The sequence below is a fragment of the Ammodytes marinus genome (assembly GCF_949987685.1).
Source record: "Ammodytes marinus genome assembly, chromosome: 14".
In the NCBI taxonomy this organism is placed as follows: Eukaryota; Metazoa; Chordata; class Actinopteri; order Uranoscopiformes; family Ammodytidae; genus Ammodytes; species Ammodytes marinus.
The window spans coordinates 27,054,859-27,073,474 of NC_137218.1; the positions used below are offsets into that span (position 1 = coordinate 27,054,859).

Here is an 18,616-nt window from a genome sequence, read left to right on the forward strand (position 1 = left end):
TTGGTCCTGATGGCCCGCAGCCTCCTGCCAGAGGGGAGAGTCTCATAAAGTCTGTGACCAGGATGGGACGGGTCGGCCATAATCCTGCCTGCCCGCCTCAGAGCTCTGGAGCTGTGCAGGTCCTGGAGGGATGGAAGGTGGCAGCCAATCACCTTCTCAGCAGAGCGTATGATACGCTGCAGTCTGCTCCTGTCCTTAGCCGTGGCTGCAGTGTACCAGACGGTGATGGATGAGGTGAGGATGGACTCGATGATGGCAGTGTAGAAGTGCACCATCATAGTCTTTGGCAGGTTGTACTTCTTCAGCTGGCGCAAGAAGAACATCCTCTGCTGGCCTTTTTTGGTGAGGGACCTGATGTTCAGCTCCCATTTAAGGTCCTGGCTGATGATGGAGCCCAGGAAGCGGCAGGACTCCACAGAGTCGACTGGGGAGCCACACAGGATGAGGGGGGCGGGTGGGGCTGGGTTCTTCACCTAAGCCCCCTTTCTTCCCCATTCTGATGCTTGGTTTGAACTTCAGCAGGTTGTCTTGTCCACGTCCACATGCCTAAATGCATTGAGTTGCTGCCATGTGATTGGCTGATTAGCTATTGGTTTTACCAAACAATGGAACAGGTGTACCTAAAAAAGTGGCCGGTGAGTGTACATCACCACCACGACTTAAAAACAATCAATCAAAGAAAACAAAAATTATAAACAACCCACAAAAAAACAGAATATTACTATTTTTATAACATGTTCTAGATCTACAACAACTGTCTGTCTCAAAACCAACAGTCAGGAGATCAGTTCCTAATGGGATCCAGTGTAAGTGATCGGGGATGAAATCCATAGACCTGGCACTGTGGAACAATACATGCCAAAGTGTGCCTAATTTAAGGGGGGGAGGGGGGGATTTCTGTCTTTTTCACTTTTTAATCAAGTGAAAAAAATTAGTGAGATCTTACTTTATTTGATCCTATTTTCTTATTTGATCTTATTGCTGATTTGCTTCTTTCATCAGGTACGTTGTATTTTTCCTCTCATCATGGTACTCCTCTGGTTCTTATGTTCATTCCATGTTTGAATCCAAAGCACTCTTGTAATGCATGCGTGATCTTTCTATATTGTTAATAACTTTGAGCTTCATTCTTAAAGTAAAGTTTATCATAATTCTATTACAAAATACTTCCGATGTGTTTGGAATGTGGCTTATCCCATTATCCTTGTACAGTTTTAACTTGACAGGGGTAGGAGGGTGGGCGTGTGGGGGGGTTGTTGTTTTTTGTTATTAAGTTTGTTTTCCTACAACTGTCAGAAATTCCTTTGGGATCAATAAATGATCTATCTTTTTCATAAAATAGTAAATGGACTTGACTTATATAGCACTTTTGAGCCGATTTTCTCAGCCCCAAAGCGCTTTACATTGCTTACCACATTCACCCATTCATACACCGATGGCAGTAGCTGCCATGCAAGGCGCCCTCTGAACCATCGGGAGCAATTTGGGGTTCAGTGTCTTGCCCAGGGACACTTCGACATGTGGTGGGTAGGCGGGGGAATCGAGCCTCCGACCCTGCACTCCAGAGGCGATCTCCCTATCCACTTAGCCACTGTCGCCCCGGCATATGGACATATGTAGACCGTTTTACTTCCTTTAGGCTTCAAAGCCTAGAGTTAACGCTGTGTTAAGTTTTAGTATTTGCTGTGTTCTTCTCATGAGCCACTCCTGCAATTCAAACCCCATCAGTAACAACTGAGGGTCTGACTTACTGGACATAGAATAAAACACATCAAATCTTCATCCATTTATATCAAACTGTTTTATTGGACACTGATCCTTCCCGTTAAGACGAAAAATTAAACGGCATTCACTGTAATGATGGTTTCCTGCACATTGTGACGACCTGCATTATTATTCATGACCTTCATATATTTAATTTAAACGTTTAACATACAGAAAAATAAACTCACATTTTTAACAAAGAGAACACATGTATAAGGGCGGTAACATCAAAGCTCACTGTCCTTTACACACAAAAGCAAGTGTTTCTCTATAAAGTGATCATTACTTAACCATTCATTCAGTGCTGCATACATTTGCTTCACTCTTACTGTATAACCAAACCTCCCCCCTACGCCAGGATGTGTATTGAAGAAGAGTGAATTTGAAGTTTTTGAATCTGTAAACCCCTAGTTACACTTGACAAAGCCCTGGAGGTCTTCCAGGAACTTGATGTATTCTTGATGCTCCACGGCCGTGCTCAGCTCCATCAGTTCATCAGCAAAGGTGTTGTCTACGCCGCGGTCGGCTAGGAAGTCCATCAGGTGGTCGTACAGGGCCTGCAGGGGCAATGAGGTCATCCCACAGTTAGTTCATACCAATCAGGGTAAAACCAAAGCCCCAACCATAGCTAGGTCTACCAGCGTCCAAGGCGGAAGTGACATACAATACAGTTCACAGAGTGGCCACTAAGGGCAGGTATCATCAAAACAGAGCAATTTCTCATTGACTCCAATGTTCAATAGGCCGTTTTCACAGCATTATTAACCCTATGTAAGGCCTGGTACAAAAAAAAACATTCTAGTCTGTATGTTAAGGTCCATCCATCATAACACTGAGGGGGGTGAATTGTTTTGTACCAGGCTAGTTTTTATTCTATTTGAGGGTAGAATTGAGTGACAACTAGCGGCCCGCTGGCCCTCATCTGGGCCCTCATCTGACGTATACCCTCGGGGGTATACGTCAGCTGGATGGGTATATCTCCCTCCCCCCCATCGTCACATCAATGCCTTTTTTTTGGTAAGAGGAAATGAGGTGGGGTAAAAATCTGACAAGATGGCGACGCGCATACGAGAGGACGATTGGATGTAGTTGAAATAACTGAGGTCAGCCCGGATGCTACATCCATTTTATATACTATCTTTGGGTAAAACGTAGGTATCCTTTTCTTCATTAAGGGTGCACTCACACTAGGCTATCTGTACCGTGCCATAGTACGTTTGGCCCCTAAAGTCTGGTTTGTTTGACCAGACTTTAGGCTTTTGATCCGTTCCGTACTCAAGCACGGTAAACTTTCTTTCTTTTTAAACCTTTATTTTTAGGTAAATCCCATTTAGACCGGAGACTCTTTTGCAAGGGAGACCTGTTCTCAGTCACACGTTACCATTCACAAAACACATTTATACACTGATAGCAGGCTAACTATCAACATTCACACAAGGCCAGGTGGTTGAAGTGTCTTGCCCAAGGACACAACAACCATGACTGAAGTGGTAGGGCGGGAATCGAACCACCAACCCTTTGATCATTGGCCGACCCGCTCTACCACCTCAGCCACAAGGACTCATGTCGGTCTGATGTGGAAGTGGAATGTTTGCCGTGGAATTTGTCGGAAATTTGTCGGATTAAAAAAATATTAAATATTCCAAAAACAAGCAGATACAAATTACGCTCCAAATCCCAAAGCCCCCTTTTTTTTTTTAGAAGTGAAGTTTGGTGAAAGTTGGGTTAGCACTTATATTAATCCCATATCTTACCCAGTCCAGAGAGTCTGTGTTGAGTGTGTAGCTGGTCTCCTTCCAGTCTGTGTCTCCCTCGGGCTGGAAGCTGACCTCGCGAATGGCAAAGATGTCGCTCTCCTCTTCTCCCTCGCCGTGACTCATCTACAAAAAAAACGCAAAAAAAAAAACACTTTATATTTTCTGCTCAGATTAATTTACCACAGAAAATGTATGGGACATCTGCTGCTTCTTATTTTTCTTTTAAACCTTTATTTATACTGGGAAATCCCAATGAGACCAGAGACTCTTTTACAAGGGAGAAGCCTGTTCCCATTTACACACACATTCATACACCGATAGCAGGCTAACTATCGACATCCCCACTTCTGTCAATGCTACTACACATGTGACGTGCTGGTTTCTGTACAAGCCCCCCACTCTTCCCGCTCACCTCGTCTTCGGGGAAGTGGCAGTCAAACACCAGGTTATGTTTGGCCGCCTGTTTCGTCACTTCCACCACAAAGTTGGGCGTCGACACAATTTCTGGCTGTAAAAAGAGAGAAAATCCCAATCATTTGAATTGTTCAAGTTCCATCATCAATCACTACACTTTCCTGCTACATCTCTCAAACCATCGGGTGACTTTTAACAGGTGCGGTGGGGTCACTCACCTCCTCCTCTGCTGCTGCTGACTTCTGCTGGCCTTGTTCCGCTGCCTCTTCCTCAAAGCTAGGAGGGATGCTGTTATTGACGTTGAATGTGACAGTAATTCTGTAATAAAAAAAATTGTATCAGAGAGCTTGTTAGTGTAGACTAGGGCTGCACAATTAATGATATCATATATTATCTATGCAATCTCATTTCTAAACAACGATTCTCTCGCTCGTATTATTCCCCTTTGCGTTAACGTCATGCTGTGAACGTTCACTTCTTTGCTTGGGAAGAAGTCCAGCTGCTATATACCGTACATGACAATTAAGATACACAAAGTAAAACATAACAAGCTATTCATTTATCAGTAACATAAACTCATCAGATGTTGTAACTTGCCAGTATTCCTCCATGAAGTCCCAAAAATGTTGATAACGTAGGCTGAGAGTATTTTTTTTAAACCGAGAAGCTTTAAATACAGAGGTTGGTTGTACAAACGGACTGTGTGCTAGGGTTTATTTATTTATATCATGTATTCTAAAGCGGTTACCCTCTTATGTTTTTTAGGGTGTCCACAAGAGTCAGCTAATGTATTTGTTGAAAAAAATACAAGAATTGTATGAGAGAAGACCGTGATTCACATTTGAGTGTAGAATGGTGCGAGCCCTACTGCACACACACAGCCTTACTTTTCCCCAGCTACAGTCCTGGTGAGCTTGGCCTCTGTGCCGCTCATCTCCAGGTCCCAGCCTCCGGACATCTTAGGAAGGCTTTTGCTTTTCTGGATCTTCTTCTCCTCTGTGAGTTCGTCAGACAGGAAAACCCCAAACGCTTTGTCGCCTGTTTAAAAAAGGGAAGACACAGGATAAGAACAAAGTCATTTTTTCTAACCTTTATTTATACAGGTAAATCCCATTGAGACCAGAGACACTTTTTCAAGGGAGACCTGTTCCCATTTACACCTTACCATTCACACACGCATTCATACACCGAGAGCAGGTTAACTATCCACATTCACACGTGTTGAGTCTAGGGTAACAATTTTTTTTTAAATCTGAGTAACGCAAATGCTACTATTGTGAGCAACTGGAGAATGAGTTAAAGGTGGAGTCAGCAATTCTGGACAACACTGGTCAAAACCAATTTCTGTCAGTGAATACAGTAACTCCTCACGCTACCTGTCTGTACTGTGTGTGTGCTGAAAAAATATATAGGGTTAATACACAGGCTAGGCTCCGTAAACGGGCACGTTGCTAGCTATGGTCCCTTTTATTTACATACCTTAAATTTACATTCCCTTTTCTTACATAACAGTTTACAGAGCGTAGGCTGTGTATTAACTCGAGATTTATTTTCAGCATGCACACAGTATGGACAGGTAGCGGACTGTGAGGAGATATTCACTGATTTTGACAACAAGCGTTCTCCAGAATCACTGTTTCCACATGTAACTGTGTGAATGCAAATTGTTAAAATAATAACAAATATAATTGAATATCAAAGTTCTCTCTCCGTGACTGACCTCTAAACCTCAGCCTGGGTATCTATTGTGCTCTTTCACATGTCAACACATACCACACTACATAAGGAACAGGGGGAACACTGATGAATTCTCCAATACATCCCCTTACTCTGGTCCCAGCTGCATTTAACCTCTCAAGGTGAATGAACAGATGCTTAGGGTCTACGTTACTTCTGACAAAAAGACAAACATTTTTTGTGTTCAGGGGCGCAGTGTCTTCGGACATAAGAAAAGTCTAGTTAGTCGTGAGGTTTCTCTCTCGCCGTGTACAAAACATGAACCTTTTATAAGGTAAAACAGCCTGATGCAAGACAAGCTAGGTAGCTAGCTTGCTCATTAAACTCGTTCCACTTCTGCTAAACGTTACCTTCTGTGTGCAGTCCTCCACATCCACACGACATCGAGGGACTCAACGCTTTGGAGCTGAAGAGCTTGGGCTGGTATCCTGACGAGGCTCCGTTGCCATTGAGCATCCAGAGGGAGCGGGTGAAGGGCCGAGTTGTTGCCGAGCTAGGAGAGCACAGTGTGGGGCAGCAGAGTGGCAGAGCTCTCGCTGTGGACGTGCTGCTGGCTGAGGAGAGGCGGACAGCGGCTCCCACCGCGCGGACCATAGACTTTAGCATGACTGTATAAAAAGTATATTATATAGGCTAGTAACGAAGAAATAAATTAGTTTGACAGCTCACTCGGACCGGCGTCCTCCTATCAGTCAGTCACTGCTGCTTCTGGAAGATTACACACGTGTGGAAGGACACATTGACCTATCCAAACTATGACCTCTGCACCGGAAGTGATGATACTTTGAAAATCGAATGAAATCCATGATTTAATCAAAGGAAACGATAGCCTGTGTAGAAATAAATACACGAAAGAAAAAATAATTTTATCATATGAATAACTCGGTCTGATAATGTAATAACATTCATTATAAATATACTTTTAAAAGGGAAGGGTAATGGTACGTCACAACCATATAGATAGTATAAACACAACCTACCCAATAGCGCCCCCTGTGGCTCCACAGATGAAGGTTACTCATATGTACATGCCCCCCCCATCATATTCATCAATCAAAATGTGTCAATCACAACCCATCATTTTCAATACCACAACAATAAAAGAATGCATTAATGCAATAGGCTTTGTTTATATGTTGTTAATTGTCTGATTTGTGACACATTTCCTCCTTAAAAAGCATTTCAAGACCCGTGGGCCTAGGTAGTATTTTCTTATTTGTAAAATGAAAAGGGCTGTATGCAAACATATTTTCTGTAAAAACTTTGGACACTAATATGTTGTAAAATAAAACTAATATGTGTACTACTCTGGCTTGATCCAACACCCATAGTGTTTGGGTTTTAAAAGAGAAGCAAAGTTGAGGGTTGCATCCGGTTGCATCAGATGAGTCCATGAGAGGTTTCTCAGTAGAAGTGAAGCCCTGCTGCCACAAGATGGAGCTGTTTTCTTCTTCTATGTCAATCCAATGACTGGATGCTTTCTGCAGCTCCCAGATTTTGTTTTACTGAGCAACACCTGAAAACATACCCTGCGTTCCAAATCACATACTCTTTCTTTTTACTACACTACATACTAAAGAACAGAAGAGTTTTAGTGCCACAGGAGAGAAAACAAAAGTCAGATAAGGAAGTTTTTTTTTCATTATGTCGAGAATTGTCAAGAATAAAGATGAATACTCCAAAATGCTATTGGAGTTACTGGGACATTTATGTATTTTGAGCGTTCTACGATTGACGTGCATGTATTGGGACATCCTAAATCTTTTTCTGGCATACTAAATAGTAGGGAAGTATGGGTATTGGAACGCAGGTTATACTCCAAAGTAAGCGGTCCTTTTCCTTAATGAAACAAAAGGTTGTACACCCTGAAACGTCCCAGTGCCGTTTAATTCATCCACAAGTAGAAACTGATAAAGATTGATTTTGGATGATTAGGAAATGTGTAAATCTGACTAAATTACAATGGCTTTTATGACTTTATTTTCTGTAACATCCAAAAGACGCCCCACCACTAATGGTGAATGTGTTCAGGTCTGGTAGCATTTCTTTAACAATACACTCAACAGACCTGTGGGACTGACGCTCAAATCTAAATCATTTGAACAGCCCCCATGTCTCTGAATGTTCCCTCTGCACTAGCGATAGTCAGATTAATCTGTCGGCCTATTAATCATGCTAATTAATGACACTTTGAGATAAACTTCTTCGGCTGAAAAACGGCACTCACAAGCTGATTAAAAAAACAACCAAATAATGTCTGCAGACCCTGTTCAGTGTGGCTACTGTGGAGCCATGTTAGGGTTTTTTTTATAATTAACTTTTTTAACCCAAATATTTACCTTTCTTATATTAATATCTGCCATTGACAAAGCCATATCGGTGGACAACTACTACAACTTGTTCTGTGGGACAGTGACTGGATTGTTTTATTAGAAATGATACCAATAGTGTTGATGTGAGTAACACATCCTGTTGAATAGACTCAACTCATCAAAACAAACTTAGAACATGCAGATATTCAATCGATAACTTTTTCTTTGTAACCGAAACACATTCACTTCAAATGCTGAATATACAACCTCTTTGTAACATAGTCTGACTATTCTCTACTACAGCAACCCCTTTGGCGTTTGGCATTTTAAGTTAGAAACTGTTGATGTAATTTATTCAGGTTAGAGTTTATATTGTACAATCCTGAGTCCAGTGTAAAAAAAAAAAAAAATAAATGGAAAAGAGGAGCATCAGTCCTATTCCTCAACATGGTGATGACTCTACAAAGTATGTTAGACCTGAGTGGTCAGATCATTAAGTGTAAATTATCTCCATGCATTGCATACATCTGTGGTTAGTCTGTGTTAAGAGCAACCCTCGGAGAATAAGGCATTCTACTTCTCCTGATGTGCATGTATTTGTGGAGCGTATGATTCAATCATGGATGTTGAATAAAAAAGGCATGCACAAGCTCACAAGACCAGTGCTGTGTGAAAAGTGACTATCAAAGTGAGATCATGTCGGTGATACATGTTGAAACATTATATTTTCATGTTTTTTTCTACAGAACCCCATGTCTCATCAAGACACATCTACTATCCTTCCATATCCTGTATAAAACCCTTTACGAAAACGTTGTAGAAACTAAAAACTACGTGTAAGGAAAGCTCAAGACAAAGGCTGCTTTCTACCATAGCTTTTTAAATCTGGTTGGGTAGGTCAGGCTTGAGAAGTGCAATCATTTTGAGCCATGAACATATGAATAGTAGGAATCTGATAAGATTTTTTAAGAAAGAACATATTAAAAATTGTACTCCTTTGATTTTAGCTGGGCTGGTCAAATGCATGCAAAGCGTTAAAAGATAAAACACTTTTTCGTAAGGTGTTAAACAAGTGGCTAGATGATATACTATCAGGCGGAGTTGAAACAGTTTTATAAAATCTTGGATGACGGTCGTACGAGGAATCCAAACGTTGTGAGGCCTCTGTGTGCAGGTTTCCAGCTGCAGTGACACGTGCCAAACATGCTTGTCGACCGGGAGGTAGTGAAATCCAGAGACACTTTTACCATTGCTCTGATTTTGTGTGAAAATCAATATGCGTCTTCATCCAGATTGAGCTTTTTGCAGAAGGGAATACAAATGTTTCCAGTTTGATTGTTGAGGAGTTTCATTCACCTTCAAGTCCACGTTCCCCTCTATCGGCTAACTGTTGGCTAGCTTTTGGACGGGTGGAGTTTGCGGCCAAAGTACTCGGGCGCCGCCTCCATGAGCCAGTCGGCGTCCACCAGACACAGGTCCCTCATGTAGCAGCGCGAGGTGTGCAGCAGCTCGTTGAACACCACGTAGGCCGGCTTGCCCTGGAAGAGCACGGAGGAGGGGTGTATGGAGACGGGCTGGTGCGTGTCCAGGGCCAGGTAGCTACCGTCGGGCTGCAGCTCCGCCGCGTTGACGAACATGCCGTGGGCCAAGCAGCGCCGCACGCTCTCCGTGTCCGCGCCGCACGACTCCATCTTCACGTTCAGCTGGTGAAAGACGACATTTGGCAAACGGATGAATTAAACGGTGCAGTTGTTAGGAAGACTTTTTGTTTATCTTCATATCACGGTTGTTTTCATGGTGCATCATGTCTGAACACTGAAGTGGGGCTGGGCAGTACATACCTACAGTACATACTATACAATACAGTCTATTGCTTTGGCCGTTGGCAGCTACAAAGCTGTTGTGACATCGTAGCAGGGGGACACAGTGTAGCCCGCCGTGAAATTCGATCAAGAAGGAAGAACACGAGACATTAAAAAAAAGAGCTGTACATTTTCTATAAACACAAGACTCTTCACTCTTGCCGAGGTGATTACACACAGCGGTTTATCTCTTGTACGGAATTTATGATTCTGTCGACCAATCAACGGACAGCAGCTCCACCCTTTTGGGACCCTTTTGGGACTAGCCAATAAGATGTATGGAGGATAATGTGTGAGCTCACTGTGACATTGATTCTAAGGTGATACTGCCCAGCCCTACACAGGATTCATAAGGGTTTTCAGGTGTGTACCTTAAGGCAGATATCTTTGAGTTGCGCCTGGACCTCCTTCACCAGACCCATGTTCCTGCTGTTGACAAAGTTCTCCCGACACCACTCCTGTAACGATACACATCAACTGTATCAGGAGGTAGCCTCAGGAACATTGTTGGATTCATGGATGTTTGCTAGCTCCACATACTTCCAGCTTCCCAGGTCCACTTACCTTATTACCACTGACTTTCTTGAAGGCCCTGTATATGTTGAGCAGTGTCATGTGGTCTCCTTCGCTGGAGCTGAACTTCTTGCGCGAGGCGTGCACCTCGTCGCGGCGGGCAGGAGGGTTGTAGAGCACCGTGTCCACAGAGAGCAGGGACACAATGCTCAGGATCTCCTCAGAACAGGAGTATTGAGGAGACACCAGGATGGTCTGTGAGACAGAGCAGGCAAGGTAATGTTAAAGAGAGACACTGTCTGCAGCCAATACACTTTGTTTTTTTCAAGCACTGGTCAATTTTGAAAATTTCTGGCTATTTGTCTGCCATTACATGTCTTCTTTAGTACTGTATAAAATAAAAGGTTGAACATGTACATTTAGGTGTTTATTTGAATAAACACTAGTCTGTTTTGCGTCTGAATATTTCTCCTATACAACTATCTTTAACAGCCATTATCTCTCAACATTAGTTTTGTTTAATACTCTGAACCAAAAATCTTAACTTCCAAAGCACTTCGATCAACTAAACTTTCCATAATCATTCTAAGCACCTTTCTGAAGGTTGTTGTTACAGAAAAATGTGTTCATATGTTGTTTATTGTCTGATTAATGATACCTTTTGTTCTTTAAAAAATGCCTGGAATGCATATTTAAACCCGGTACAAAGTATTTTTTGATTTATAAAATGAAAAAGGCTGTATCCAAAATTTGTTCTGTAAAAACTTTGGACTTGAAAAAAAGATTTGACTCTCCAACATCTGGAATAATTTTTTGATTTTGCCAAATTTGCATATTTATTGAATACTTTTTATTATTTATTTAAGTAAGTTTGATTATCATATCTATAAGTTAAATTGTTTTTCCCTGTTCACCTCCAATGTCGTCCCCTAAACCAAAATCTATCTGGGTTGTGTGTGTGTGAAGCATGTAGCGCTGCAGGCTCACAACCACAGCATAGTGGAATGCCATCCATTATGCCCAGCCCCCCTTTTTTCACCTTGGCATATCTGGGCTCCAGGGGGAAGCTGGACATCTTCTTCCCCAGTGTGGTGAGGGTAGCCTGGCCCTCCTTCCTCTCCACAGCCCCCAGCAGCTCTAGATGCTCCACGGCAGAGCGGACAGCCTCTGGGTGGGGGAAACACACAACCAGGTTACTGCTGCTAGCTTAGCAGCGACCTGCTGGACCCAAACACACACTCATGATGAATAGCATCTTACCTGGAGACGGCTTGGACATGAAATCAAAATTGGTCACGTCTGGAATCCCCAGAGCCATGAGCTGCAGCATCACGCCCGCCAAGTTACACCTGCAGAGCGCACACACACACACACACACACACACACACACACACACACACACACACACACACACACACACACACACACACACACACACACACACACACACACACACACACACACACACACACACACACACACACACACACACACACACACACACACACACACACACACACACACTTCAGTCAGACTGACCTAAATAAAGACTTGTTTCCACTTGGAGGTGCGGCTCGGCACACATTTATTTACGTTTTCACACTCAAAGGTTGGAAACGGTACCAAAATAATTAATAATTTGACTAAACAGTCTTATCTACACATCTGTACATTTGAGGTTATCGCCGTCGCCATAAATCCCGCCTACTAACTAAGGGTACCATCGGCAGTGGAAACCCAAGCCAGATCTATGGTTCACCGCCGAACCGAACCGTGCTGCTCAGTGGAATCGAGACATAAATCACGCTAAGGGACACTCAGACGTAGATTGAGCACAAACTGAGCTTTACTCTCCCTGCGTTCCGAATCACATACTTTCTACTATTTAGTATGGTAGAAAAAAGATTTAGTAAAAAAAGTCCCAATTGTTGTGGCCAGATTTAGGATGGTTAGAAAGACCCGAATGTCTACTACATTTTTTGTGTTGAAAACAGAATCCTATTTGGGCGATTCTGACCCATAATCCAGTGCGAACCTGAAGTGACGTCAAATCAACGGAGCCTCCATATGACAACAAACGGGGATGCGACGGATATAAAAGCAAAGTTATGATGAAATAAATAAGTAAAAGTATGTCCCAATAGTATGCCTACTGCATCCTAACTAGATTATTTTTATCGTCGGATGTAGTATGTAGAATAGAAAAAAGAAAGAGTATGCGATTCGGAATGCAGGGTATATGTGTGAAACCCAAAAAGCAGTGGTGCAGTACCTCTGGATCTCGGGCACAGTCATGGGGATGAGGTTGTCAAACTCGTGCTCCGTGTAGAGCCGGTAGACGGAGCCTGAGTCCTCTCTGCCCGCCCGGCCCGCACGCTGCCACGCCTGGGCTTTAGACACACGCTGCACCGCCAGCACCTCCAGCCCACTGTCTGAGAGGCAAGGCACACAGCATGAGGACAGAACAACACAACAGGCTGTTTGGGGTAGGTAGGCACCTTATGCCATGTTGATGTTACGGTTAAGCCACACGTTAAAAAGCATCTAGTTTAAAACGGAATTAAAATATCACCAGATTACTTTTGAGTGTGAGCTACCACCTACGACCTAAGCATACAAGGGCAGTACACTTTTGCATATTGCATAATGTGGAACAGTGTAATAATAATAATGTGGACGTTTATCCTAGCTCAAGACCACACTGTTGTTGTTGTTGTTGAATCACAATTTAAATTATTTTTTATTGTTTGACAGCCCTAAATATAATGTAATATATGTTTGTCTGTGCCTCCTCTTACCGGGATTGAAGCGTTTGGCCTTCACCATCCCCGTGTCGATGACGTATTTGATCCCAGAGATAGTGACTGACGTCTCGGCGATGTTGGTTGACAGGATGACCTTCCTACAGCCCTGGAGGAAAAAGGTAGAAACACAATGGTTCTGTATGGAGGTACAACATGTTACACGCAGCCTCACCATGAGCATAGAAAACGGCACTATGACGTGATACTTTTGCCTTTCAAAGAAGCTGGAAACGTTAAAACTTGCACACACAAAAACAGTCTCTTCCCAAACCATGTCCTCACTATTACAGTATTATTATTACATGTCATTTAGCAGACGCCTTTAACCAAGGCAACTTACAACTGGAGCACACATTCATACACCGATGCACCATGCAGGGTGCAAGCTAACTATCAGGAAACATTTTAGGGTTCAGTGTCTTGCTCAGGAACACTTGGACATGTGGCGGGGAGACTAGGAATCGAACCAACGACCCTATCGTTGCGGGTCCACCACCCTATCCAGTTCGCCACAGCCCCCCCATCCCACCCCACCCCACTCACTAACTACTGGTCTTGTGTGCGGTTTACCTTGGGCGCGGGCTGGAAGACCCTGAGCTGCTGTGCTGGAGGCAGTGATGCGTACAGAGGGATGAGCAGCATGGGCCCACAGCCGTCGGGCAGGTGTTTGGAGATGTCCCGACACGTCCTGGCCAGAGCCTCGATCTCCTCCTGACCCGTCATGAACACTAGGATGTCGTGGGACGGAGGCGCTTCCTGTGCGTTTCAAAATAAATCAGGTTGGAGTTTACTGTAATGCTAATAGAACAAAGTTAGTTACTCTGAATACGACCTCAATCTGATTTAAGTAACGATTGATTTATGATTTCTTAACCGGGTTAATATCAAGAGTATTGCTGTGTATTTAACCATTGGTCATTGAAGACTACCTGGTGGATCTGGAATATGGTGACGAGAGCAGCCTGCAGATAGTCTGACTGGGCCTGCTTGGTGTAGTAGATCTGAATGGGATGCTGCCGGCCCTCCAGGTAGAGCACAGGAGACTTGTTGAAGTATTCAGAGAACAGATCCACATCCATGGTGGCTGACATCACTATGACCTGTGCAGGTTACACAGAGGGGAAGAACGAAAGGAGCAATACAATCAAGCAGGGGCACAACACAAGCTTATAGCTATTATAGTTTAGCAGGCTAATCATCATGAGCGGATGAGGGGATTTGTTTTTCCATCAAAGTAAAACTATCTTTTCATGAATATGTTTCCCCCCCCCCGCATAAACAACATAGAACACTACAGCTCAGACATGTCATGGCACCAGGAAAAAAAAGTTGTAGGGAATTAAAACACAAACAAGTAACTTCAGAACGGTCTCACCTCTTAACATGAGTAAAAAGAGGCTGGCCTCACTCTGCAAGGCTCACGTCCTGCCTATAGTGTGAACAAGGCGTTAGGCACATATACCTATCTTTTTGAAGCCAGGCCTACCTTCAGTGGGATCTTATTGAGTTCTCTGCGCCTGCGCTGAGCCGCCTTCACCACTCCAAACAGCACGTCTGTGTGCACGGTGCGCTCGTGAGCCTCGTCCAGCACCACCACAGTGTAGCGCAGCAGCAAGGGGTCTCCCATGGCCTCGCGCAGGAGCATGCCGTCTGTCATGAACTTCAGCTTGGTCTCAGAGGAGGTGACATCCTCAAAGCGCACTGTGTAACCCACCTGGAGACAAGTTGGTCAATTCACATTAAGACAGCCCAGTAAGACGGATCAAGCAGGTTGCAATAGTAGATATACAGAGTGCAGCTTGTGCCACAGGATATTACAGAGATCATAACAACAAGAGACTGCATGCAACTAATAAGTTGATTATTATTATGCTGTGGATTAAAAATTTCTCTGTGAAATGTTTTAATGTTTTTAAACTCAGACGTTAAAAAGGTGAAGTAAGCGGTTTATTTATGTTAATATAAGTGTTAAACCGCTCTATATTCATACAGTGATCACTTACATAATGTGCGCGTTTCATAAAGCCGATCTCTCAAGTCAGCTGCTCTGCATGTAATCGGCAAATAAACTTTTCGGGGGATCCCGAAATTAATATCCAATCACAAGAGAGAACGCTACAAACTGAAACCTGTCTCACTCATGGTCTCACTGTCGGTGCACGCCAGAGCGACACATGGTTGAATGTTTATGCGCCTACAATGGCGGAGCAGGTAAAAATCCTTCCCAATGTCTGTTTTGATGGTTTTTAATCATGTTTTATCACACTTATGGATCTGAGATGATGCTAGATAACTCGCTGCTTGAAGACCGCAGTGCATTAATGTGGTGACGTTCGAACGAACGAGGGGACTGCTAACTGCAGTCACTGACAGGAAGTTAGCTAAAAGAACCATTCCGCTTACAGCACCTTTAAGTATTTCATCTTACTGCAAGTCATTAACAGTCAAGTGATGACCAATGCCTCTGCTATTGGTTGCGGAGGGAACTATCAATGTAGTGTAACCTAATCCAATGTATTACAACACACCTGCTGCTGCTGTAAATAGGCTTTAGCCTTAATGCTATTCATTTAGGCTACCTCCAGGGCAGCAATGCATCTCACTAAACACCATTGCGTGATAAAAAAATCTATTTCTTAGCCGATGCCGATTATTCTGAGATCGGCTATAATCGGTCGGGCTCTATTGTGCATCTCTGTTTTAACCACAGGAAACCATTACATTGAGGTTCTAGCCTCGGGTTGTAAAGGGAATGGTTGCTCTGTTCTGTCAGGAACATTACAAATGGCGTTCACTTCCCCATCTATTTTGTATAGACGGCCTTAAGACAAACTGCTACTTTTTATACTTAAAGTGTCTTCCCTGAAAAATTCATCATGTGCACTGTGCAGCAATATAAAAAATTTAAATAATGAATGCAGAACACCGCAGATGCATCGAGGGTCGTTATGCAATCTAACCGTTGACTGTTGAATCGTAATCCAATCAAATGGTGAGGCCAGTGAAGATTCACGTCTCTACTGATCAATAGTTGGCTATGGACTGAAAGCTGCATCAATAAGAATGAATGGAAACAGTCCCGGGTTAAAACACTTCATTGGAGAACTGCCGTGATTGGTTCAACAAACTTGATGTGTCATAAGAACCAGAGTATAGCCCGCCTCATCTAAACCAAATTTCGCCGTCAGTTTATCAAACTTAAATGACAATATCTTTAATAATATTTTCAGAACTGGAAACTAAACCCAAATCCACACAACCCTTGTCACTATGTTATTTGGGGAGTAACAGCGGCTTATAAGGCTACAAGAACAGACTGAGCAGGCATGTTCGGAGAGCCGTCTATGGGGCTTACATATCATACCAGTTTGCCCAGCTGCGTCCTCTTCTCCTCGGCCACTCTCGCAGCCAGGGAGATGGCAGCCACCCTGCGGGGCTGGGTGATGGCCACGATACCCTGCCGCCCGATGCCCGCCTCGTACAGATACTGAGGGATCTGAGTGGTTTTACCAGAGCCCGTCTCTCCTGGGGAAATCAATATGGCTCAGGTTACAACGGTTCAGGCGGCTCCATAGTCATCCTTTACACTTTACAGTCATGCTGTTACGTTCATATTCATGTTGGAATTACAATAATACTAATATCTTGAGAACGCTTGTTATCAAAATCAGTCATACTATGGGTGTGTGGGCGTTGGGGGAAAAAAAATCTGTTGTTAATACACAGCCTTAGGTTCTGTAAACTTGTAATGAGGGTCACCCCTCAATTGGTCTCTCGAGGATAAATAAAAGTTACATTAAATGAAATGAAATGTCAACAACACCGTAGCTAGCAACATGTCCGTTTACATAGTATAGGCCGGGTATTAATTCACATCAGACAGCAACACAGTAACGACAGGTAAGTAGATCGTGAGGAGATATTCACTGATTTTGACAACAACAAGCGTACTCCAGAATCACTGACTCCACCTTTAATAGACCATAGAGTAGACTGTAGGTTGTAGTTGTTGTAGCTCACCTATGAGTATGGCGCTGTGCAGCTGTCTCAGTTGGTTCAGCAGCTGAGGTTTGGCCTGGTAGATGGGAAGCTGTTTCCTCTGGACTTCTATCGGAGTGACTGCATTCCCCTTTCTCGGCAGCAGCATTCCAGGCTTCTTCTTATCGAGACGGAAGAAAACAGAGCCCGGCTTGAATCTCTTAGCCGGAGGAGTGTCGGGGTCGTGGGGCATGGTCTGGACAAAGTGACTCCAGTAGTAAAAAACCCTCCGCGGCTCGTTCTGAATATAGTTCTTGTAATGTCAAAGAGAAACAACGATAAGGAGAAAAGTTTTTGTTACATGCTCGCTGACAAGCAAGCGTCACTGCGGATGTTTTGCTACTACCCACCTCTCCAAAAAAACAAACGTTCCCACGTGGTTTGAGTCGGCGCAGGCGTTTGACGTCATGCGCGTGTGGTGTTAAATGAGACCGGAGTAAGTACTGTCAGGTTGTAGGACTACTGTTTTACAGCTGTGCAAATATTTCCAGTCCGTCACACTTTGATTATATTAGTTATTGAAGTGGTACTCGTCTGTCTTATTTTCTATGGAAGATGTGTGATGTATAGGCTACATAAAAACAAATTAAACAAAGGAATGAAATTAAATGTAATACATTCCGTTATTGTATAGGCATTTAGGCTACTCTGTAATAGTTTAATTAAGCTATTTAGATTTATTATTGATATGTATTGTCCAAGACACATTCAAATGAAATAAAATAAAAAGTGTGTATTGATCCATTCTGCCAAATGGGTGACATTTCTGTCCCCAAGCCTTCAAACGTATACATTTGCATGAAAATTAAATATAACATACATTAATGTATTAAGCAATCTCTATTCCACATTGACCTGAATGTGAATTTAAAATATGTATTTTATAACACTGATAAAAACTACAGTTTACACTGAAAAATAGCATTTTTAACCTGTCCCCACTCTCTAACACAACACTTTAATATGAAATATAATGAAAAAAATCCTTCAGAAATCTTAATATTTTTGCGCTGTGTGTGATACTATGTTCAATATATGCTTCAATGCAAATGTTATCATCAGAAATCCATAATATTTTTGTTAATACACATTTTAGTCATGTCCCCAGGTTTACTCTCAGTCCTGTTACCCTAACACATTTAACGATCTAAAATCCTTGCAACATTACAAAAAGCCCTTGCTAAACTGGAATATGAGCACTGTAGCTCTTCTGATAGGTCATGGGAAGACCAAAAGTAGGTTCCCCCCTTTTATATTCAGTATATTGGATGATATTGTAACAATAGTTGACGGGGTACATCTTAACGTTCGGTCCTGTTACCTAAATTATGTCTTTAATTGTATTTGTTTATTTTTAAAATAATACTTTTAATAAATCACCAGAATGTGCTGAGTGTACTCATGCTACTAGAATG

The 18,616-nt window shown here is 42.9% G+C and overlaps 3 protein-coding genes across 3 annotated transcripts in view; all 3 read right to left on the reverse strand.

The window, feature by feature from the left end:
• atp2a3 (ATPase sarcoplasmic/endoplasmic reticulum Ca2+ transporting 3) overlaps positions 1-18,616 on the reverse strand; it is a 333,837-nt gene that overhangs the window by 146,148 nt on the left and 169,073 nt on the right. The gene's annotated exons all lie outside the window — the stretch shown is intronic.
• Positions 1,783-6,410, reverse strand: c1qbp (complement component 1, q subcomponent binding protein). The gene is made up of 6 exons (XM_080041250.1): positions 6,023-6,410; positions 4,823-4,973; positions 4,154-4,253; positions 3,934-4,029; positions 3,519-3,644; positions 1,783-2,321 (listed from the first exon to the last, which is right to left on the reverse strand). Exons 1-6 carry the CDS (start codon positions 6,276-6,278, stop codon positions 2,172-2,174), a joined length of 879 nt encoding a protein of 292 aa, XP_079897376.1. The 5' UTR covers positions 6,279-6,410; the 3' UTR covers positions 1,783-2,171.
• dhx33 (DEAH (Asp-Glu-Ala-His) box polypeptide 33) lies at positions 8,085-17,543 on the reverse strand. The gene is made up of 12 exons (XM_080040508.1): positions 17,184-17,543; positions 16,528-16,688; positions 14,650-14,877; positions 14,093-14,263; positions 13,734-13,919; positions 13,158-13,269; positions 12,632-12,791; positions 11,620-11,708; positions 11,399-11,526; positions 10,411-10,614; positions 10,218-10,304; positions 8,085-9,687 (listed from the first exon to the last, which is right to left on the reverse strand). The coding sequence occupies exons 1-12, from the start codon at positions 17,392-17,394 to the stop codon at positions 9,379-9,381; spliced, it is 2,046 nt and encodes a 681-aa protein (XP_079896634.1). The 5' UTR covers positions 17,395-17,543; the 3' UTR covers positions 8,085-9,378.

Excerpts from the sequence above, each read along its gene's own strand:
- dhx33 (XM_080040508.1), bottom strand. The coding sequence starts at position 17,394 with ATGCCCCACGACCCCGACACTCCTCCGGCTAAGAGATTCAAGCCGGGC. Across the intron at positions 11,527-11,619 it reads CATGTCCAAGCCGTCTCCAG|AGGCTGTCCGCTCTGCCGTG; the intron begins GTAAGATGCTAT and ends TCCCCCACCCAG. Across the intron at positions 10,615-11,398 it reads TGGAGCCCAGATATGCCAAG|ACCATCCTGGTGTCTCCTCA; the intron begins GTGAAAAAAGGG and ends TCTGTCTCACAG.
- c1qbp (XM_080041250.1), bottom strand. The coding sequence starts at position 6,278 with ATGCTAAAGTCTATGGTCCGCGCGGTGGGAGCCGCTGTCCGCCTCTCC. Across the intron at positions 4,974-6,022 it reads TGGAGGACTGCACACAGAAG|GCGACAAAGCGTTTGGGGTT; the intron begins GTAACGTTTAGC and ends TTTTTTAAACAG. Across the intron at positions 4,030-4,153 it reads CAGCAGCAGCAGAGGAGGAG|CCAGAAATTGTGTCGACGCC; the intron begins GTGAGTGACCCC and ends CTCTTTTTACAG.